The sequence below is a fragment of the Ambystoma mexicanum genome, chromosome 11 (genome assembly GCF_040938575.1).
Source record: "Ambystoma mexicanum isolate Mex_15411 chromosome 11, UKY_AmexF1_1, whole genome shotgun sequence".
NCBI lineage: Eukaryota > Metazoa > Chordata > Amphibia > Caudata > Ambystomatidae > Ambystoma > Ambystoma mexicanum.
Window position 1 is genome coordinate 453892227 of NC_090934.1, and position 23851 is coordinate 453916077.

Consider the following 23851-nt stretch of genomic DNA (forward strand, 5'->3'; position numbering starts at 1 on the left):
TGGGTGCGAGGGGTAACCTGGCTTATGTAGATGATGTCCTCATCAAAAGCTCAACTGTGGAGGAACACATAGCGGAGATCCGTTATGTTCTGACACAGTTGAGGGCCGCCGGAGCAAAACTTTCCTTTCAGAAAGCACAGTGGTGTAGAACCCGTGTTAATTTCTTGGGGCATGAGATTACTCCGCAGGGTCTCTGTCCCCAGGAAAAGAAAGTGGAAGCACTTCAGAAACTGAAAGACCCCACAACTCTGCGGGAACTAAGGAGCCTCCTTGGACTGACTAATTACAGCAGAAAGTTCATTGAGGGCTACGCAGAGATCACCAGACCCCTGATTCATCTCCTGAAGGAGGGGGTCAAGTGGGAATGGGGTCCAGAACAATCCGAGGCAGTAAGACAACTCAAAAGAAGCCTCTCACAAGCGCCTTGCCTAGCTTACCCTGTCAGAAACAAGGAGTTTCGCGCCTTGAAACACCTGTGTATAGGCGCGTTACAAATACCATATCATATCATATCATATCAGTTCTTCCTGGAGACAGGGTTCTCTAATACGTGCTTGACGGCAGTATTATACCAAAAGCATGACAAGGTCAATAAAGTAATCTCCTATGCGAGCAAAACTTTATCCTCTGTGGAGGAAAAATTCAACGATTGTGAGAAGGCACTCCTGGCAACGGTGTGGGCATTGAAGAATTACCGCCCGTTTATCCAGGGGGAACACATCATAGTGGAGACTCCACACCAGCCTCTGCAATATCTCCAAAGTGACAGAATCCGGGCCGGAAATGTGAGTAATTCCCGAATTACTTCCTGGATTCTGTCAATGCAAGGCTTTCCTGTGGAGGTCAGATATGGCCAAAACAAGAAGAGTCCCCTCGCGCAAGGTCTGGCTGACTTGCATGATTGTGCCAGAGAAAACTGTCTCGAGGACGAAAGTCTGAAAATCAAGGACAACACGGAGGCATACCTTAATTCCTCACACAAAGTCTTTGAAGAAGACAAGTGTGAGGGAATGCCCACTGTGTATGTGGATGGATGCTCTTACCATGTTGGCAACGACGGGGAGAAAGAACTGGTGGCCGGCGTAGGGAATGCATGGGTGAATGAGTCCCCAGAACCCTCCGCTGGATACAAAATTGGTCCCCGAAGTAGTCAGGTGGCAGAATTGATAGCTGTGCATCAGGCCATCCTCACTGCTGTCCAGCATCAACTCCACGAACTGGTCATAATCACAGATTCGGATTATGTACGGAACGGGTTCGTGGAGCACCTGGTTAATTGGAAAACCAGAGGCATGTGATGTGCTAACAACAAACCCTTGAAACATGGGAAGTTGATCCAAAACATTGATGATCTGGTCACCTCGAAAGGAATGACCATCTATTGGAAGAAGATCAAGGGTCATTCCAAAATAGAGGGACCAGACAAAACTGGAAATGACTTAGCTGATCAGCTGGCCAAAACCGGGGCCATCCAAGGGGATCTAAATGAGATTGAGTCCCTGTTGGGGGAAATCCAAGTCCCTGCTATCACTAGGTCCCAGACAAATGCTCACAACGACCTTTCAATTGCACAATGGAGTAAGGAGACCCCTGATGCTGATTTGATTACCGCTCAGAAGGGGGATCCAATAATTGGTAAGTTTTACCAACACCTTGAGGACCCTGAGAACTTTCCCTTGACGGATACCGATTATATTGGGAAAGAGGACCTAAGAGTGTTGATGAAATGTCCAAAAATGTTCCGAATCCAAGACGGTTTGCTGGTAAGGAAATCCAAAGCTGGCCACGATCAGTGGGTGGTTCCTACCTCATTCCGAAGCCTGATGTTAAGTCACGCCCATGATGCGGCCACCGCCGGTCATAGGGGGTTTCACACAACACTGGAAATCTTAAGAGAGGTTGCATACTGGCCACACATGGGGCAGGACCTCGACCAATACTTGAAGGGGTTTCTTGTGTGTGCACAATTTCAGCCATCATCCCTCACGCACCGTGCGCCTCTCCAAAAGAGGGGGATGACACTGCCATGGTCAGATTTACAAATCGACTTTGTAGGCCCTGTGATTCGCTCTGCTAGGGGGAATAAGTACATGTTGACTGTGACATGCTTGTTTACCAAGTGGGTGGAATGTCTCCCAGCCCCAAATTGCAAGGCAGAAACTGCAGCTGCCCTGATGATTAACCACATCTTTTCCCGTTTTGGTCTACCTCAAAGGATTGAGTCAGACAGAGGTAGCCACTTCACCAGTAAAGTAATGACAAAGATGTGGGAGATACTGGGGGTCAAAAGGAAGTTGCATATTGCTTACCGGCCAGCTTCTTCTGGGGCAGTAGAGAGATATAACCGAACCATTGTGAGCATATTAAAAAAGTTTGTGGCAGATTCTGGGCCAAGTTGGGATATCCGATTACCTCTGGTCCTAATGGCGATCAGATCTACCCCTTCATCTGCAACCAAAATCTCACCATTCGAGTTGATGACTGGACGCAAGATGGTGCTTCCTCAGCATTTGCTCTACAGGACCCAAGAGCAGACACTGATAAATGCCTCCACTACTCATGAGTATGTGGAGAATTTAAGGAAACACCTCCAACATGCTTTTGCTTACGCTCAGCGGAATCTAGAAAGATCGGCTGATAGCATGAAGACCCACTATGACCTAAAGACTTCCAGGAAGGAATATCAGGTGGGGGACCGGGTCTATCTATACAACTTCCAAAGAAACCAGGCAAAACAGCGGAAATTCTTGCCTACATGGAAGGGACCCTTTGAGATCATCGACAAGATCTCCCATGTGGCCTACAAAATCCACATCCCCAAAGGTCATTTGGCAGAGGGGGAAGACAAGTGGGTCCACATTAACCAGTTGAAATGTTGCCATCCCAGGCACACTCTGCAACAACTGGAGGAATCCTCTGGAATCCTAGCGGGTACTGTCTCAGACTAATTCAGTTCCAACCATAAAACATACCACATCTAGTCTCTAAAATATTGTGATTTGCATGAAACTGTCTCTTAGTTATACTGTTTTTTTTTTCAAAATAAGAATGTAATGTTTCGTTATGATGAAATGCATATGCTGCCCCACTATCTCAACAGTGGTGGAAAAATGTCTATGAATAGGTATTGCCGCTCTTCCTTTGTCGTCCTAGGAGAAAGAAAACCTGGGGACGGGCCAAGGAGGACGATCCGGAGACCGGGAGCAGAGACGCAACAGGCCCGGGGTACCGCCCAATCTTCCCATCAGGACCGGCGAGGAGAACCGATCATTCCGACCGGATGGAGAAAAAGATGCTGAACTGTGCCATCTATTGGAAGAAGATGAGGAAACATCCGAGGTCTTGCGAGTCCCATTAGTGAAATAGAATGGCCATCGCAAGAGGGGGGCTTGTGGGATGTTTTTATCCACGCATCCAAGCCCTACCTCAAAACTGTGCAGTACTGACATGGAAAACATCATGATGGCCAGAGCTTCCCAGAAAATGCACAGGGAAATGCATGAAGAATAGGCTGCCACTCATTTTTGCCGATGTTATGGGCACAGAAGGACACTGCCTAAAACCACCATTGGACTACCCACACAGTAGTCTGAAACCATTGGGAATGGCAATGCTGATTGCCAAAAGCAACCTAGAACTGTGGGGAATTCATTTTCTTAAATCCCAAAAAGGGGTGCAGTACCAGTACTCACCACTATCCAAAAGCCGGCGTTTTAAAACAACACCAGACATTTGTGTAAAACTGAATAAATGAACCCAAAGCAGGCCAAAGAAAGACTTACTAAGAGGTGGATACAATTTAAAGTTATATTCTGAAGTGACTTGAAGGTTTATAACAAGACTGGCTGAGCTCTGCAGGTCTGCAGCGGCTTAAACTGAAACTGGATTTAAAATTACCAAAAATCGAAATGTGTAAATAAACTGAGGGACAGACTTGTGACTGCCACATAGTTTGTCACTGTTAAAATGTCATAGTTTTTAACTTAGAATCAGCATTCCAGCTGCATGTGTAAAAATTGTTAGTTTTATTTGAATGCAGAAAACTGGGTAACTAAAAGTGACATTAGCTGGGGCCTGGCTTAAGGAACTGGATTCTGCCCGACAACTTCCCCCCAATTGGAGTGAAACTGGATCCACAGCAGTTCTCAGGCCTGGCTGCATTCTGAGGGGAGGTTACCCCTCTCTGATTGAATTACCAAGGGACTGCTAGAGACTAAACAAAGGACCCAGGCAGAGGGTTTATTGGGGGGAGGCCATAAATGGCTTCCTCTTGAACAATGGGCCTTCCAGGGCCCAGGCAGATGGTTTATTAGGGGGACCGTAAAATAGCTTCCTCTTGGCAGAAGCTGGGAGGGGCAGGGTCTCTGAGCTTGGCAGAAACTGGATAAACTGGTTTTTACACCATGTGACCTGAAAAGACGCACCCCTGTTGGCCAGAATATGATTCTAAGAAAGATGTATAACTCACAGTGCGGACTTGTCAAAATTATTTAAATGATACCATAATTCTTGTGAATTTTCTGTGCACGTTTTAAGACGCGTTGGGAATTTGTGTGATGTTTTGGGGCAAAACCCCGCTATTTATGGATACTACAGACTCTGTGTTTAAGCTAGAGACATGGGAATTTACTGGAGTATGTAAGGACAGGCCGTGTATATGTGTATAATTTTTAATGAAGAACCTAGGTTGCATAACCCACTAAAATCGAAAATAAGTTGCCATTTTTGAATGCAAGCCCTCAGGAAGAGCAGAGTTTGAACAGAGTATACCTCATGTGATAGGTAATATGTACATGCAATGACAAACCACTATGTATTTGAGAAATGTGTATTTTGATCAAATATAGATTTGTGTGCAATTTGACTGGGGAGTGTCCTTTCTGCAAGCCATTAAATGACATCATTCTGACACACAATCCTGCTCTCCAGTGAGAACGCAAAGAATTCTCCAACCTATCAGAACTCTGAAGGGGTTGGGCCTAGAAAGCTAGCCTCTCCACCCACTTTCAAAACACATAAAAAGAGACTGCTGGGACAGGTAGTATATATATATATATATTGTTTACATTCGCAAATAAACCGTTTAAACTTGCAAAACAGAACTACTTCTTGGCTCAGTGGGGTCAGGGGGGTTCCAAGAGAGGGGTGTTATATAGGGGTAGTCATCCAGAACTCATGAACTGGACATAAAGATATATCAATAAGGGTTTCCATTCAGTATCCCAGACTAGGCATTGACTTAGCTGTAGTGCTGGATTGAATCCTCTTACAATGCCTCAGCTGTAAATATGCTGCAAGATCAAGGAAAGCATCCACAAATAGGGGTTGCCGAGCCAGGGGGCCAGTAAACCACCAATAAGTGGACACAGAGTTTCGATGGGAGGGAGAGACGTACCAGCATAGCTTCCATGTTGGCATGGTGACTAATAGTAAGAAAGGAGCCACTATAGCAGAACTTAAAAATAATGGCTTTGCCCACCCCCTTTCGGGGAAGCCAGTCTACATGCAGTATACTGTACTCAGGCGGCAGTAAATGCACAAGGACCGAGCCTGATGTATCATCAAGCCACGTCTCAGTGATGCACGCAAAGTCAGGGGGAAATCATCAACCGACTCATAGCAATGCGTACATTGTGCCACCAAGGAATGAGCGTTCAGTAATAGACGTCCCCCACATAAGGGAACCTTACTCGCGTAGTAAATCCAGTGGAAAGCACAGTAGATGAAAGTGCTAGTTTCAGCAGTTGGCTTTACGTGAAGACTAACAGTGTTGGTGACCCAGACCACGTCCATGGAAAGGAGCCCCCTGAGCCGACCATGGCCCGTACAGGCACAGACAGGCTTAACTTTGGCGTGACTTTGGTGTACATGTTGCGAGCCCGCTGCTCCTGCCCACTGCGTTTCCGGTCAACCCACTGTTTACATGTACACATGTTAGCGCAGAGGCCAATCCCCCAGGAGCCAGGTAGCAGCCACTGAAGAGAAACTGCTGCCTGGTGTGTGCAGGCAAGAAATGAATGAAAGACTGACCGCCGGAACGAGCCCTGGGGTGAAGTGAAGGGCAGGCAATCTTTCCCTGTAGTCACGGCATACAAGGAAAACAAAAATGTCATTCAAATAAGCAAGTTGAAAAAAATAACATTGCTTAAATGTAAAATGTTGCTAAAGTGAAAATAAAAGGCGTCCAGTCAAGTGCCACGGTCAAAGACCATTAAAGGAACCAAGCAAACAGTTTAACTAAAGAAGAAAAGGAAAACGGATAGCAGATGCGCTAACTATCCACAATATCAGGAGCACCTCAGTGCCAACGCTAAGCATACAACATTGAGCAGAGGCGAACAAACACTGTACCTTCAGGGAGAAAGCCATGTGTGGAACATTAAGGGATTAGCTTTCACCATGCATTAAAAGGCCTTAAACACTCCCGTTTCTCCTCTTTGCACCATTGATCATGCAATAATAATTTGATTCATACCTCTGGTATTATATGGTCAATTGTGCATCTTAAATTCAGCTCATCTGTACGTTCTGTGCCCACCTTGGTACCCTTCAGAGTTCCTAATTCTGCTCTTACAAGCCATATATTGTTTGAAATAAAAATAGCAGTGATTCCAGCTGGGGTGAATGAGACCTCAACAGCAAGAAATTGTTCTGAGTGACCCCAACATGTATGAGTTAGATGTGGGATCCTCACAGCCACCAGCCACTTAAACAACATGCGCCAAATTACAGAGTTTTTTCACTGGTGCAATTGCAAAGTTGCACGGTATTAGCATTAGGTCAAAGTTTGACTTATTTCTAAAAAACAGTGGAACATATTAGTAAACCATTGCACCATGACACGTGCAGTTTGGCATCTTATTAATATCAGGTCAAAAATTGCCCTAGTACAAAAAATATATATTTTTGATGCATTTTTGCACCAGGGTAATATTTGTCCTAGTGCTAGTACCGTTCTGTATTATCGCTTGGGTACATATTACGCGGGTGCAAAAATGCTGTGAAAATGTATCGTTTTTGCAGGAAAAAGGTTTCTGTAATTTGCCAACTCGTGCGTTTTATGAGGCTTGTTCGCCCTTTTTACATTATCCCTTCCAACCTCTTTAAGAAATATTAGAAGTTATTATTTCACTGTTTACATTTGCAGCTATGAATGAATCAATGAAAAGGCTTGTTTTGTGTAAAACTTTATATAGAATTGCATTGGTACATACGTTTGTTTCATTCAGGTTCTGTCTCATTGCTAAGCACGGTCATGCTAGTAAAATGTGAGAGGAGGACTTCTTTCCACACACAGGCAATACAACTCAATACATTCATTAATGTGTTTTACCTGACCAGCCGTGATGCGGATTAACCAAAGGCAGCTGCCGCCAGTCGCAGGTAACACTGTCCTTGAGTTGACAGTGATAGTTCCACTCGGCTCATTGAGCAAAGTTCTGCAGAGATCTGTAAGAAAAAATGATTGCATTGAGTAGAACTTCCAAGGAATGCATCTACTCTTCCGGAAGCGCATGGGGGATTTCCGTGTGTCTCTGGTAGTAAAGAGCAGGTCTTTAAATAAAGAAGAACGACATAAGGGGACACATCTGAACTGGAACTAGTGAGCATTTATGCTTGGAAAGAACACTTTCATGGGAGAGGGTTTGTATCATTGCTAAAGATATTTGACACTTTGTCAAAGATTATGCAATAACTATGTGAATGTGTGATGTTTGAAGGCATGTACTGCACAATATCAAAAGTGTAGCTATTTCCACCCGACAAACCAATTTATTTCAATGCTAGAGACCTTCTGTCAGAAGGTGATGAATCCACAATACAAGACAAGGAATGGCAATGACCCCATATTATTTAATACAAAGTCTATTTATCCAGATTTGTATTCTGTCAATTTGGTAATTTGGGATATCATTTACAGTTAATGGTGAAATACTGGTAAGAATTTAAATATTAGCAATTAATTCCAAAAACAGAGAAGTTATAGTTAACCTGCTGGCAACTTATGAAAATAATGCTTCCATTGGCTGACCTCAATCTTTGGTTACAACAAAAATAACAAACCTGATCAGGAATTCTTATCTAACAAGTTAAACAGAGCCTTCATCCAATGACAGGAGAACAACAACTCACAAGGGAAGTCACTCCCTAAACATTGTCTAGACAATGAATGCCACTATAGATCTACCAATCACACCCTTTTTATTTTTCTCATATCATATGCTGATCTCCTCAAAACAGATACCCCTCTTCCACATGACCACAATCTTTCCAAGCAGTTTCCTTATGTGGTTGTTACAGGAAGCTATTTCACCCCCCACTTGACAATATCCTTACTCCCAAACAAATTATTTTGGAAAGAGTTATGAAAATCCCTCCACCAGAAATGCCTACAAACCTAACCTAAAAAAAAAAAAAAAAAAACTTGAATAGCAAAGACTCAAACTAGCCCTACGCGTCATGGAAAGGGGAAGGACATTAGAAAGCAAATGTCAACGCTAGATCATTGCCCACCAGCAGATTCCTTTCGTTTTCCCAAAGCATGCTTGTGCCTTCAAACCGACCTTTGACCTTGCACATGCAATGCATGTGGTTCATTTTCCTTTACCACATGCTCATTTGGCCTACTTGTTCTGTGATTCATGATGCTTCTAGGCCGTTTCAAAGAATTTCAAGTGGGAATGATCACAAGCTTCCATTAAATCAAAAATCTATTTGTAGGAATAGTGCACATTTAAAAAAAGGAAGCCTACAAGGCCATGCATACCAGGATTTTTCAGATGATTCCGGATATACTTGCATGGCCTGGAGCTCTGGTTCTGCTTTTCCCATGGAAAATACAATAGTACAAAACGTAGAATGCAAAGAAAAAAAAAACCTACTCTATGGTGCTCTCTGTCTCTCCTATCTTTTCTATATGCTTCTCTATCGACTATTATGCTCTCTTCACTAAATCTGGTAGGACCAAGTTTGAAAGGATATACTGGTCTTGAACTCAAGCCTCTCTATCGCTGAAACCTATACCAGTGCTTCCTCCAGGCAAACCCTCACCAACATCCTCTTTGTCATTCCCTCGCCAGACCTATGGACTCAACATATGGTCTCTGTGCTTTCTCCTTTCTCTTCTTCTCCCATTAAAGGTGGCACGCCGTGGGAGGCTCTCCTGGCCTCCTTCCATTCCTCTAAGGTCATCATTAATGTTTACTTGAATGGTACCATCTTGGTCCAAGGCCCTCAGGCCAACCTTCTCCTCTTTGATAGAAGCTTCCTGTGCCTCATCAATTTCCTTTCTTCTCCTGCTGTTCCCTCTCTTCCCTCCATGGCTTTCTTGCCTCCTCCTGCTGTCTCCTCCCAGGCTACTTTGCCCTCTCCTCCTTCCTCCTCCTCTCCCTCAGGCTTCTTCTATACCTCTGCAGGGTGTACCTCTGATGTGTACCCCTCCTTTGAAGTCTTTCAAGGACGGCAACCGTCTCCATATTGCCACTCTTGCTCAGCTGTCAAACACTCCTCTGATATCTGCCGCCTCCTCGAAGAACTTGACCTCAATGTTCTCTGTCTCACCGAGACATGGTTCACTGCCAGCTCTGTCACAAGCTTTGACACTCTCCTCCCTGATGGCTACAAGATCCTCTGCGTGCCCAGACCCAACCATTCCGGAAGGGGTATAGCCCTGATCTTCCCTGAGTGGATTCCTGCCTCTGTCATTCCTATGCAGGCCTACTCCTCTTTTGAATGCCTCGTCTGCAGGCTCTCTCTCTCGCCTAGCCATTCCCTTACTGTGGCTACCATCTATCAGTCACCTGGTCAAATCTCCTCCTTCCTCTCTGAGTGGGCAGACCTCTCCTCTTCCCTCCTGGCCTTGACCACTCAACTCCTCCTTCTTTGAGTCTTTAACATCCACCTCAATGCCTCCTGTTCTTCCTCTGGACTCGTTCACGACCTCTACAACTTTCTCACTCTGGATGTTATGATCTCTGCAGACCTTCGCCTTTCTGTCCCTCTCACCACTCCTCTCTCCTGTAGTGATTATTTTCTCCTTTCCTCCCAGCTCACTCTCACCACCCCTCAGGCCAAGCCAACTCCAGTACTTCCACCTACCTTCTCAGTTATCCGACCCATGAAGTGTTTGTCAGATGAGGAATTCGCCAACAATTTCTCATCCTCCCCTCTGCCCCCCTTCGGCTGACTCACACCCTGACACAGCCCCTTCTCTTCTCAATTTAGCTGTATCTGATACTCTTGATGGTCTTGCCCCTGTCATGAGGATCTGCTTGAAGCCGTACGAATCAGACCACGTCACCCTTAAACGTGAGTGCAGGGTGGCTGAAAACAAAAATGCCGTGCTTCCTGTACATCTTCTGACAAACTGGCTTGCCGCCTGTTTCAAAGGTAATACCGGCTCTCTGTCCGCACCAAGAAGAGAGCCCTCATCCAAGCCCGCATCTCTGAGGCATCCAACAACTCGGCCGAACTCTTTCAAATCTGCAAGGAGCTGGCCAATCCTGCTGCAATCTATACCTCTCCTGTCCCCTCCCAGGCCCTCTGCATGGCCCTGGCTTCTCATTTCATCTGAAAAACTCATGACATCCTGTGCTCTCTCTCTTCCTCTCCTCCTCCTCCCTCTACTCCCCGCTCTTCCTCAGGCCCTTCTGTGGTGACCTCCCCTCCCTCCTTCTCTGCCTTTCCCCTGTTCTCCCCAGACAAGGTTTCTAGACATGTCCGATCTATGAAAGTCTCATCAAAACATGTTCTCCCCTGTTCCTCTAAAACCATCAAGGAACACATTGACACCCTGCTCTTGCTTTGGCTGACTTCTGCAACCACTCCTTCAACACTGGAGTCTTCCCTTCCCCCTGAAGCACTCCCTTGTGAACCCTCTTCTTAAGAAACCCTCAGCCGACCCCTCCTGCCCGGCTAACTACCATCTAATCTCTATCACTCCTTTCCTGGGCAAACTCCTGGAAAAGCTGCCCATCTCCCAGCTTAATCTGCACACTAAATCAGTTGGTTGTCTCCATGACCATCAGTCTGGCTTCAGAGCTGCCAGAAGCACGGAAACTGCTCTCCTGTACATCTGTGAAGACCTGCTCTCCAACCTTGATTCCAATACCCCCTGTGTCCTCATCTTACTTGATCACTCTTCTGCCATTGATACCGTCAACCATGCCATCCTTCTCAGTCATCTCCATGATAACCTGGGTATCACCGATCAAGCCATGGCTTGGCTGACCTCTTTCCTCTCCGATCGACCCTCCGAGGTCCAACTTGGGACCTTCCTTTCCTCTATCTCTCGCTCTACCTGTCGTGTTCCCCAAGGGTCTAACCTCTCTCCCTGGCTGTTCAACCAATGCCTGCCACTTCTTGACCACCAAATTTCCACTCACTGCCCCAACTTTCGGTGCTATGCGGATGACAGTCAGCTCATTTTCAGGCTCCCTTCTGCCATCTCCTCTCCTTCTCTCATCTCTGACGGTCTGTCTGCTATCCAGGAGTGGTGTGCCGTCAACAATCTCTGCCTTAATGCCAGTAAGACAGAGATTCTCCTTATCGGCACATCTGCTCCCTCCTTTCCTGTCGCTCTCTGGCCTTCCTCTCTTGGCCCTCTTCCTGCTCCCATGTGTGAAGCTAAAAACCTCAGGGTCACTTTGACTTCACACTCTCTTTCTCTCCTTATATCTATGGCATCTCTAAGAAGTTACACTACCAGCTGCACCTGCTCAGGGTTATTCTTCCTTTCCTCTCCTTCGCCCAGAAGCTCACTGTCTCCAGAGCTCTGCTTCTACTTTCTGCCCTCTGCAACTCATCCAGAACAGGACTGCGAGACTTGTCCTTGGCCTCAAACCCAGGGATCGTATGTCTCCAGGACTGAAATCTCTTCACTGGCTCCCAGTGGCTGTGAGGATTAAGTTCAAAACCCATGCATTGTCCAAGAGGCCTTCTGGGGCCTCAATACCTTCAACTCTGTTCCTAAATATCTTACATCTCGAGCCATCGCTCATCCGCCTCCAACTCCCTCAGGGTCAGTCGCTTCTCCAAGCAATGAGTTTGTGGTAGATCTCTTTCTTCAACTGGGGCCTCCCTCTGGAACAGCCTTCCTGCCTGCCTGAAACTTGAATCATCTCCGGTTCCGGAAGCACCTCAAGACCTTCTGCTTTCACTCCTCTCCCCTGCTGAACTCCTGACTGAAACTGCACTGGTCACATGGTTACCCCCTGATCTCGGGCCCAGGTCCCCTCCCCCACCAGCTGCACTGCCTCCCTGGCATCACCTGCACTTGGGTGCTGTTTCCGTATACCTACAGTCCCCTACCAGATTTTGACACTTGATGTATGCACTTACCCCTGCACTTGCCACAAGCTGGCCACACATTTCACCTATTCTTATTTATTAAATGTATTTTACTGTTGATCCTAAGTATTGCATTTCCCCGTCCCCCTTTACCCCTCTCACTTTTCCCTTTCCCCTTCCCCTGCACTTGCGCAATCTCAATGTCACCTAGTAAGATTGTTGTCTTTGTATTCTCTCTGTTCCCCCTCCCTTGCCGCATCTCGCCTTGAAACACGTGTGTGTATAGGCACGTTACTAATGCCATATCATATCATAACAGTTTGGGCTTTTGTGTAGGCACAGATAAGGCAGAGTTGTATTAACTGGCCATTGATGATAGCAGGTGCAAAATGGTGCGAGTACCTGCACATGTAATAGCAGTGCCTGGCAAATACCAACACTGTTGGCTTTACCAATGCTGGTTTTTAACAGGATTTCAGTGAAGGACACACACAGTGCTTATAAATCGAGTGGCTGAAGGTAGACCTGGTTAAGGCATTTTTATTACATCCGTAGTGTATTCACAGCTCCAGTTAAGTCATTAACTCTCAGAAAACTGCTTCGAAAAAACACTGGCAGGCACTTTGAGTGCAATGTTTGTTCATAAGGCTTGATTAAAACGAGCTCAAGAGTTCCCACGCGGAGGTGTTTTGGGCAGAAACTGGGTGGGAATGGCCATAGGGATTTTCATGGCCATGGCCAGTCAATGGATGGGCAAATACCCAAACAACATCTACAAGTTTTGTTCCCCTCCTCATATGCCAGTTATCTCTATATGTACTGTAGTGTAATACTTTGGGTGTAAAAGTATCAAAAGAGCCTCATAATAACCAAAATGAAAATAGGTACCTTCACCCGAGCCAGCAGTGGTTTAAGTGGGTGGGAAATACATGGTAAAACTAAGTTGTTTTAACTACAGAGAGCGGCAGATATATTTAACAAAGTGCTGCACTCGTTTCACATTGTGGAGGGTGTTTCGCGCTAGACATAGATGGAGACCTGGCGCTGTGGAGGGGCAGCGGCAGGAACATTCTTCTATAGAACTTGTAGACTTGAACTAATGACCATATCAAAAACAAAATGAAATGAAAAGAAAACGTTATCAACATTGAGGCAGCCCCAATAGACAGCCTTGTTGAGCTGCCACCTCATAATTATTACTTGCACAAATAGACAAATCAGAGTCACATTTTCACAAACTATCTACGGAACCACATACGTACAATTAGTCTTGCGCACTCAGATGTTTATGTTTCTTTCAATTATAAAACACACTGAAGAACCAACTGCGTCTAAGTAGCACCAAAGTAAAGAACGTGCAAAAAACAAAAAAAATACCTCTTTGTTCTTTATGAAGAGTTAGGATTTGAGTTAATCGACTGGTTACTAGGGGTAAAGCATTCTAAAGCCCAGGGGAAACAACTGAAACTCTCTGACCCTCCTAGTTTGGCACAGCTCCTCTTGGAATTCACAAGATCCACCACCAATCTTGCATGATCTTCCTCTGGAGGAAGCCATGGGTGCAGCGACACTGGCACAACCTAATGGATGCGCAAATAATAGCGCCTCTCATCAACAGCACTGTATACAAATCGAGTTGTTATTCCTCGGCAACTGCAGTGCCACTTTTTGAACGCCTCGCTGGGAGATGCTGCAACACAGCACACACAGGGTGTGAAAGGACAATATTTGCCTGCTCAAGCCACCAACATAAAGTGTAGGCATGGGAATGGCCCTTGCCAGTCACAGCCCCAGTGGTGTTAGCTGACCATTGTTGGGAGCAGGTGCAAAATAGTGAGAGTACCTGTACATCTAATAACAGTGCCTGGCAAAGGATTAAAACGAATGCCACAGCAAAAAAATGCTGGCTTTGCCAATGCTTGCTTTAAAATGGACTTCAGTGGCTGAAAGCAGGCCTGGTTGACATGTTTATTACAACAGTAGCTTTAGATCTCCAATTAAGTAATTAACTCTCAGAAGACTGATTTGAAAAAACATTGGCAGGCACTTCAAATGCAAAGTTTGATGGTAAGGCTTGAATAAAGCAAGTTCAAAGAGTTCCCACGAGGATGTGTTTTGGGGAGGCAGAGGCATGAATGGGTGGGAATGGCCACAGGAATTAGGAAAGCCGTGGGCAACCAATTTGTGGGCACATAACCAAACAACACCTACAGACTCTGTGTCCCTCCTCATATGCCATTCCTCCCTTTCTGTATTCCAATGCAGTAGTTTTGTCTTATGCACCTAATATTCCTAATAGTCCAAACTAACAACAATGGACAACCACATCCTAATTGACTGGGAAACATTGGATGCATGCAAGGTTGCTACAAGGCCCAACCCAAACAAACAATGCAAAGTACGTAAAAACTATATCAAACAAGTGGAAACTGTTTAACAACCTGACTGATGTATTTATAAAGTGTAAAGAAATTGTGTTTAGGGGGCTCTGTGAATTTCTTCCAATATTCTCATGCATTACCGGGGGTCAACTCCAAGTGGATAGTATGAAGGGGTGGGTTTCTCTCGATAAACATTTAACAACATAGGTTATTTGGTTGTAAGGTTTCTGATAAGAGAGAAAGTACCTGTATTGTGTGGCTAACACACCCTACCTTGCAACAATATTATAGGTATAGCATTCGTATTGCTTCAAATTCTGTTCCATGGGATCTCTTTCCACACAAGAAACAAATTTCTATCTCGCATCAGAAATATTCAGGCATGGCAAAAACAAGAACAGAGGGACAATACATGCAAATCATGTACAACAAGAATGGTTCATTGAAACATCACTTGCTCTAATCCTCCAAACACACATTAAAACAACGTATTCTTTTTTACAGCATCCCTCCTGAATCTTATGAAAATACAAGTCAGGTTTCACACGGACCTTACACAACAAACACAGAAAGGCTGGTCATGTAAGGAGAAAGACTCATTTCAAATCAAGACTTCATGAATCTTACCCAAAATGACATGCTGGTGCTAACGAAAACAAATACCCTAGAGTGACGCCAAGGAAAGCCAATACAAAAAGCCTAACACATGTCATGGGGCAATCCAGGAGTGAGGTGACGAAGGGGATATTCAACAGTTAGCGTTTACTACACTCTCAATAGCGCAAGATTATGATATGAGTGGCTGCTTTCATGAAACGATTCTCCAGGGTAAATATCAGAGATGAATGAATGATCACTATTGATCATAGACTTGACCTCAAAAGAAATGACAGAATGCCAAAACATAATAGTCAGGATTATATGGTCAATCATGGTACCATCACGTAAACCGTTGTATGTGGCTTTGCCTAGTATATCTGGTGGCACTCTGCCACTACATTACATGGAGGCCATTTTCACATTGTACTTTGTGCATATATGGGCCTAGTTTATCCTTTCTAGGATCGCTTAGGATAGGTGTAGTGATGCCATATGCTACCTATTTGGTCGTCAAGTAGTTATTTTTTAGGGCCCTTCACTAGTTTTAGGTTGAAGTCACGCCCCATTATATGCAGCGGAGTGTTCCTGTGGTAAAGTACAAAACAAGCTCAATAGATTGAATGTAAGCCAAGAAACGCCCCCTTTCCTTGTAATTTGGAGCCCAATAAAAATTGATTAACCACAGTGATGGAAAGTTGGTATGATGTTTGACTTCAATGTGGAGATACTCTGTATTACTATGCACTTTGGTTTGAAGACAGATAGGGATATCATGCATCACAACCCTGCAGCATTTCTGCCATGTCAGCTTGGGATTGCTGAGCTGGCAAATGAAAAAACGACATCTCTGGTGAAGGTGGCTGTGGACCAGGTTTCTCGCATTAAAATTATGTGAATAGAGTCGACTGAGTTGAGAATATCAGCTTCACACATTTTGTTGTTAAAACCAGTCACGTTCCAAGAGACATTTCTAGTTTTGTCTTGGCCATAATTTGATGTTACCAAGTGTTGCACGTCATAGACCATGAGCCTCATTAGATGTTTGGCGGTAGCCTTGCCAGTAAAACCAGCAGGCTTTGCCAAACTTCTGGAAATGTCTGGCGCCTGCGAATGCGCATTTACCGGGTCATTACGGACCTGCTGGACCTGGTAATTGCCCATTTGCGGGTGCCGAAAAAAGATGCTCCCCATTCCCATTCGGCCCTATAGGGCTGAATAGGAATGGGGAGGTTGGATGCACCGGCACCGTTAATAATGGTGCCGGTGCATCCGACATGCTCGCAGGTGCCGTTCTGCCGACCTTGCAGGCAAAAAGGGACCCGCAAGCACAACTCATAGTTGGCCTTTCTGGGAACTACGGTACCGGCATGCGTTCCGGTACCATAGTTCCCGGACCGGCAAATTTATAATGAGGCCCCATGTCTCGCACATGGGGGTGTGGGCTTGGGTTCACAGACGTTGCAACAGCCAACGCTTGGAGTCCGGCCTACTCGCACGAGTTGTCGATGGGTAACAGCTTTTGGAAGCAGGGGTAGAAAAAGCTACCAGAACAATAAAATGTCTGAGTTGGCAGCGATTCTTCGTTAGATTGGAATTGTTAAAATAGTTAAATATTCCAGATCACTTTAGAGTAATAATTATACAGTCAGCATTTAGCTATTTGTTCGTTTTTCCAATTCATCCAATTCTTCTTACAATTTGGCGACCAATGGCTGGTCCTATGATGGAGGTATTTATCCACTGAGCCACTTTATTAATCAAAGAGATAGATGGTCCTCGATCAGTGGAGTGTTGTGCTGGTTCATGCTCAATAATAAATGATACAGGAGCAGACACAAGAAACATATCAAACGTGGCAGCCATTTTTGTTTCATCTAAATGTGGGTAGCAATATGGTGGAAAATTCATTATTTTCTTGTTCTCTGTAATGGAAGCGTCAAACAGGCATCCTGTGTTGTTGCAGCAATCTACTACCAAAGCTACACAGGCATCCTGTGTTGTTGAAGCAATCTACTACCAAAGCCACAGGTAGTTCTGTTGTACACTCGCTGGCCTTATGAAGAGTGGAGATCTACTTGCCCTTTCTGCTCTCACTAGCTATAGGGGTGTTGTGGCAAGCAAGGGAACTTGCAATATTGGGCTTGTAAGCCTCTTCTTTGTGCTGTTCACTTGATAGTACCCCCATCTTGCTATGCCTTAATTTTCTCTCCACTGCGTTTGTTGGAGCCTCTAGTTCACCCACGACTTGCCTTAGGTATACATTACGCGTACCTAAATGGTGTGTTTTACCTGGAACTGCTTTCAGAGGCAGAGAGGCAGTTGCCTTTCTCTTTCCCATATTCAAAGGCCACTGGAACATTCTGGTGAATGATAGTGCTATAGTCTGGTGGTGACAGCAGATGTCCCGTCTCCTTGAACTTGTCTTGTGACTTTTATCGATCGTGGCTGGTCAGCCCCTTCTCGCCTATCTTATGGACTTTGCAGGCCTTGGACACTCTATGGTCTTGCAGGCATTGAGGACATTCAAATAAAACACTCAGGAGTCTGTTATGGCTGAGAAGACGCATTGCCAAGTAATGCAAGCAATGCATTTGCACTGCCCGTTTCTCCAAAGTAAACAATCAAACATTACACAGGCTGCTACGTGAGCTACTACACAGCCTTAAGACTGTGCCTGAAGATTTAAATTTAAAATGGACAATTTACCCTTTTCATTTTAGAGCACAACGGATGAGGGTTGAGGTCGTAGTTTTAAAAATGATTAATACCAGAGACCCAGAGCTATTCACAGGACCATGGGGAACCTGGGTCTTGGGGCTAAGTGATGTGTTCGAGCCCGAGCTCGGCATAGCTCCAGAATTCATCCAAAGGTCCCCTACTCGGGTACACATCACACCAGCAAAACTACCCATGTCAATTTACCACTGCGCTGCTCTCCCTTGTCACTTTCCTTGACGCAATTGATGAATGGGTCTTCCAATGCAAAAGCCAGTAGTGGCAATAGTAGAGATGGGGATATGCCCAAACCACTTAAATAGATCTTTATGTATATGTCAATGCTATTCTCTCCTCTCTAAACATAATTCATTCTATACCATTACTTTTCACACACACCAATTTGTTAATGTTAATCTCAAAGGTATTTGTATCGTGCACCGTCACCACTGGAGTGGTGCCCCGGCACTCTGGCAGATCTGAAAAGGATGGGGGGGTTTAGTATGGTGCAGTTGGAATAGGAAAGTGAGAGTTGTAATTTACTGTTGGCAGCTTCAGTTCGGTTTGCATCATTCACTGAGCTTAAGTGTGATTTTCGGTTCAGTGTGACTTCCCATGTGCGGTTGATAGGGGTTATGTGTTAGTCTGTTGTTGCAGTGTGGTGAAGTAGGTGCGTATTGCTGTGCAGAGATGTGGTTGTATGGGTTTCTGTATGGGAAGTGTATGCGGAAAGTTAAGGTTTTACAGTTGGGTTAGCAGGTTTTGTCTTTGTGTTTGTGTGCTTAACATGTATGATTATCCTGTGTGTTTGGTATTGTGGTTTGTCTGTTTAGTTGGCAGGCATGTTGAGGGGTGGTAGTTTCCTCTGTGTTACTCTAGTGGTAGGTCTACCTGGCTGATGCTGGCGTGTTCTCGCCCCGGGTTGGTGATGATTGGGATGGAGGGTTCTGGTCACTCTCTGCCTGTCCTTTGCAGGTTCCTTACCTACCTAAGTTTCCTAGGTGGACATGGGTTGTTGTGATGCCCTCCCCCCATCCTCTGGTTAGAGAAAATTAAGTTAGGGTCATGGGTTACACCTTAGGTTCTTGTTTTCCGTTGGGTGCATGATTCCTAATAGTGTCTTCTGGTTCTGGAGAAACAAGCCAAGTTTTCAGCAGTTTCCTGAATTCCAGGTGATCCCTTGTGCTGCATATGTTTTTTGGTAGGTCATTCCAGGTGCTTGCTGCCAGGTGAGAGAAAGATGATCTTCTGAATTTTCTTTCATTTTAAGGTTTTGGTTTTAAGCGAATGTTGTTGCTTGATCTGAGTGGTCTTGTCAGACAGTAGATGGTTATTCTCTCATTTAGGAAGTCTGCTCCTTGGCCATGGATTGTTCTGTGCGCTATACAAATTGTTTAGAACTTTATTCGCTGTTTTATTGGTAACCAAATTAGCATTTTCAGTACTGGGGTAATGTGTTCTCTTCATGGTAGTTTGAGCAGGAGTCTGGCCGCTGCGTTTTGGATGTGCTGAAGTTTCTTTAACAGTTGCTCTGGCATTCGTAAGGATAGGCTGTTGGCGTAGTCTACTCTGGACATGATGAGTGCGATGATGGTGAGTGTTTTGTGGGTAAAAGAAAGGAATGGTAGGGTCCTTTTTACCATGTTTAGGGGGAAGAAACATTTCTTGATTATGGCGTTTAATTGTGGCTTGAGTGTCAGTTCATTGTCCATCAAGACTCCCAATTTTTTCACTATTGTTGATAGAGTTGGTGTTCCAAGTTCCGTTGGCCATGGGATGTAGTGATTGTTTTCCCCGCTTTTGGATATGATAATTATTTATGTTTTGCCCGGGTTGAGTTTGAGGCTGTTGGTGTTCATCCAGCCGGAGAGTTCTTGTAGGCAGTCTTCCAGCGTTGTTTCCTTCCTCTGTATCTTGTATTTTGTAGATGCTTTGTGTGTCATCAGCATAGTTGTAACATGCGAGGCCATGTTTTTTTAATGAGCTTGATTAATAGTGCCAGGTATATGTTGAAAAGCAATGGGGATAAGGAGGATCCTTGTGGTACTCCGCAGGTGCATACTCTTTGGGTGGATTTGAAAGGTTTGATCCATACAGTTTCTGTTCTGCTTGTTATCCATAGTGGGGCTAGTTCAGTGATTCCTATTCCTTCCAATCACCCAATTAGAATATCGTGGTTGACTGTGTCAAATGCTGTGGAGAGATCTCAGATTGAGAGCAGTGCCGTTTCCATTCCTATCATTGTTCTGAAGCCTACTTGTGCTTGATCCAGCAGTAGGTTTTCTTTTATGAATTCTTGTGTTATTCTGTAGATGTATGTTTCAAGTAGTTTTGCTGGGCACGGGATGTTTGTGATAGGTCTGTAGTTGGAGAGGTCCTCCATGTTTCCTGCTGTGTCTTTGAGTAGTGGCTTGATGTATGCTGATTGGAATGAGCTCTGTACTTTTCCTGTTGAAATTGATTGGTTGAAAAGGTTTCTGTAGTATTCCATGGGTGTTCCTTGAGTGAGGAGTGATTTGTGTATATCTGGTAGGCAGGTATCCATGGGGAAGCCTGCTTTGTTGCTATTGTTTACAAGCTTGCCGAATGTCTCAGCTGATATTTGGGGGACACTTCGGAGTTTGTTCGGGTGATCCTCGGATGGCTGGGTAGGTTGCCTGTTGTAGTTGCTTGGTCTGCTTTGTATGATATGTTGGATGGTGGCAATTTTGTTTTTGAAGTAGTCTGCAAGGTCGTTGCATAATTTCAGTGAAGGTGTTGGTGTGTCGCTGTAGCCAGGGGGCTTTCTCATTTTGTTTATGATTTTAAACAGTTCTTTTTGGGTGTTGGCGCTTTGGTGATTCGTTTTCGTAGTATTTCTTCTTGGCCTTATGGATTTCCCTTTTGTAGGAGTGGATATGTTGTTGGAATTGTAATAGGTATTTTTTTTCCTTTGTTCTAGTTCAAGCTTCCTGTTTTTTCTTTTCATCGCGCTGAGTAGCGGTGTAAACCATTTTGCTGTTGCTCTTTTGCACGATGGGGTAAAAGGATTTTCCTTGGCGAGCTCGTCTATTGTTCTGGTGATCTACTTATGCAGTAGTTCTGTTTTTCTGTCAAGGTGAGGTTCATCCAGAGTCATTGCCGGTGGTTTGTTCATTTCCAGTAGTTCTACTAGATTGCTATTTTAACGGTCCTCCAGTTTCTTTTCATGATAGTCGCCAGTTTGTCGGGTTTTTTAGTTGTTGATGTGGAAAGCATGATTACGAAGAGGATGATGAGGTGGTCGTTCCAGAGGATCTGTATTGGTGGCACCATGGTGATGAGGTTTTTGTTTGTGAATATTGCATCTAGTGTATGTCCCACTGCATAAGTTGTTCCTTTGACTAGCTGATGTAATTTCATTGTCCTCAGTTGTTTGGCTAGTAATTTCTGTGTGTTAGTGGTTTCTTTGTCATACCAGATGTAGAAGTCTCCAAGGATTATCAGGTGTTCCTGTTCTATGGCTAGGTTGAAGATGGCTTCAGTGAAAGAATCCACAAAGTTGCATCAAATGTCAGTGGTCTGCATCGCAGGAGGAATTTGAGGTTTGTCTTTGGGTTTGCTGTTAGGCGAAGGCTTAGGGATTTGCAGTTTTTTGATGGTTAGTTGTTCTTCAGTTTCAATTCTCAGGTGTTCCTTGTGCCAGTCCTGTTTTGTTTTTCCTGTTCGCTTGTGAGCACTTGAAGTTGTAAGGGAGGCAGTCATGGAAAGTAATTTTGTAGTTGTCGTCTAGCCATGTTTCGATTATGAATAAGATGTAGATACCTTTATCGCACAGAAGGTCATAGATCTCTGTAGCATTCTTGGACATTGATCTGGCCTTGATTAGGTTGCAATGGATCGTTTTGATGAGGTTAGGTTTGTTTTTTGATCATTTGGTTCTTTAGTTGGGGTGCTTCTGTGTTGTCATAGTTCAGTTGGTGATCCGCTGAGTCTGCTTCATTGTTGAGACAGTCTGTTAGGTTGATGGTTGGGTTGATGAATTCTTCTGTTTCATCGTCTTCTATGTTTTGATAGGCTTGCTGGTGGTGACCTAGTGTTTTTGTGATGTAAGGAATGAGGACTTTGGTTTCATACCTTTCTATTCTGGAGAACTCTCTTCTTTTTGCGGGGTTCAAATTGGTGTCGGCATGTCTGGATCTGTTGGTGGCATTGGAGTGTCGAGGTGATGCGGGTGTTGTGAGGTACGGTGTGAGATATAGGGATTTTTCTCCTCTCATGTTCTTTGTTCTGTTGGTTGTAGTATTTGTTGGGGAGTGTTCTGTATTTGCGGTGGTTTCTCCTGGGGGGGGGGGTGAGGGTGTGGATCTGTTCTGTTTGTTCCTTGTTCAGATTCTCTTTGGTGGCGTCCAGATCTGTTTCGGGGCATTTTGTGGTCCTTGGTAGTAGGGTTGTTAAGGTATTGTGGTTACCAGGGTGGTAGCCCACCTGTAAGGCCTTGTGTGGCTTGGCTGGATTTGATTCATATCCTCTTGTGATGTGGTAGCTCGGTGTCCTCTATGGGTGGTTCTCCAATTAGTGGGTTAGGTTTTGGTGTTCCTCTAACTATGGGTGGCCTGTCTAGGTGGGTTTCTGGCAGGGTACTATGTGTTGGAAGTGGGCGGTGCAGTTGGATATGTGCACAGGGTGACTGGTTCCTAGTTAACTTGGGGAGTGACCTGGCTACAGGTACTTGCTTTCAATGGTTTTGGGTGTTCCTGGGTGAAATGCAGGCCTAGGTTTCGCAGATGGCAGGCAGTGGGAGAGCACTCCTAGATTTGAGATCACTAGATAGTGGGAGAAAAGGTCTAGGTGTCACTTTATGGCAGTTAATTGAGATGAAAAACACACCCAGATTCAAGACTCTTAGATAGTGGGAGAAAAGGCCTAGGTTTCTCAAAATGGCAGTCAGTTGAGAAATAACACACCTAGATTTGAGATACAGAGACAGTGGGAGAAAAGGCCTAGGTGTCACAAAATGGCAGATAATGGAGACGAAAACACACTTAGATTTGAGACTCATAGATAGTGGGAGAAAAGGACTTGGTTTCACTATGCAATGGACGCTTCAATGTGTGCCTGTAAGTTGGGTGTACACTGGGCTCTTCAGAGTGTGTTCTAGCTGTATATGTTTAGTGGGTGAAGTACTTACTGCAGTGGTGGTGGTTTAAGATGGGCAGAGCGTAAATGTGGCAATCACTACCAGTAGTTCTCCCTACATTGTCCATTGAGGCAGGGTGACGGCTGTCTGGTCCTCTTTGTCAACTTGTGGGTGCTATCTGATGCTGCTTATGCTGTTCATGGGTGGAATTGCAACCACCCAAGAGAGTCGATTTGGGAGCAAGCAAGCTTGTTGGCAGCTGCTTGATGAATAGGTGGGGCTTGTCACTGCAGCTGGATATAAGCTGCTGAGTACTGCCTTACGTGTTGCTTGAGGTCAGCGTGGGGTGGGTTCAGGCCAGGGTATAAGGGCCCAGTGGGCTCTTCTGTTTGAGTATGTGTGCAGGACTTGGGACCGGTGGCAGTGATTTTCGATAATACTTATTGGTGGGTGGTGGCCTGCTTTCCCTGCTGACACCTGCAGACACTTCTCTGGGTTGATTCTTGGCAATTGCCCTTTGACTTGGGGACCTTGGCGCAAGGGCTGCACCGGCAGAAGGCTGCCCTAGCACTCTCGGTCTTGAGAAGATGTTGGACCAATCAGGGCAGGGGGGAGCAGTAACACATAGGAAGCCACAGGGGAGACTGAGGTGACCAGGGAGCAAAATACAATTTCAAATGCAAAGAAAAAAAAGTCACAGAAATGCAAAAAAATTACCTTTTCTTTCCTTAAAAAAAGGATGCATGGCTAAGGCCACCAGGGACAACAC

At 45.0% G+C, this 23851-nt stretch overlaps 1 protein-coding gene across 1 annotated transcript in view; it reads right to left on the reverse strand.

Annotated features, from left to right (window-relative positions):
* Positions 1–23851, reverse strand: part of LOC138503508 (astacin-like metalloendopeptidase) — a 151002-nt gene that overhangs the window by 45767 nt on the left and 81384 nt on the right. Inside the window, exon 11 of the mRNA XM_069623294.1 lies at positions 7334–7449. Within this exon, the coding sequence (XP_069479395.1) occupies positions 7334–7449 (116 nt within the window). The remainder of the gene's footprint in view (positions 1–7333; positions 7450–23851) is intronic.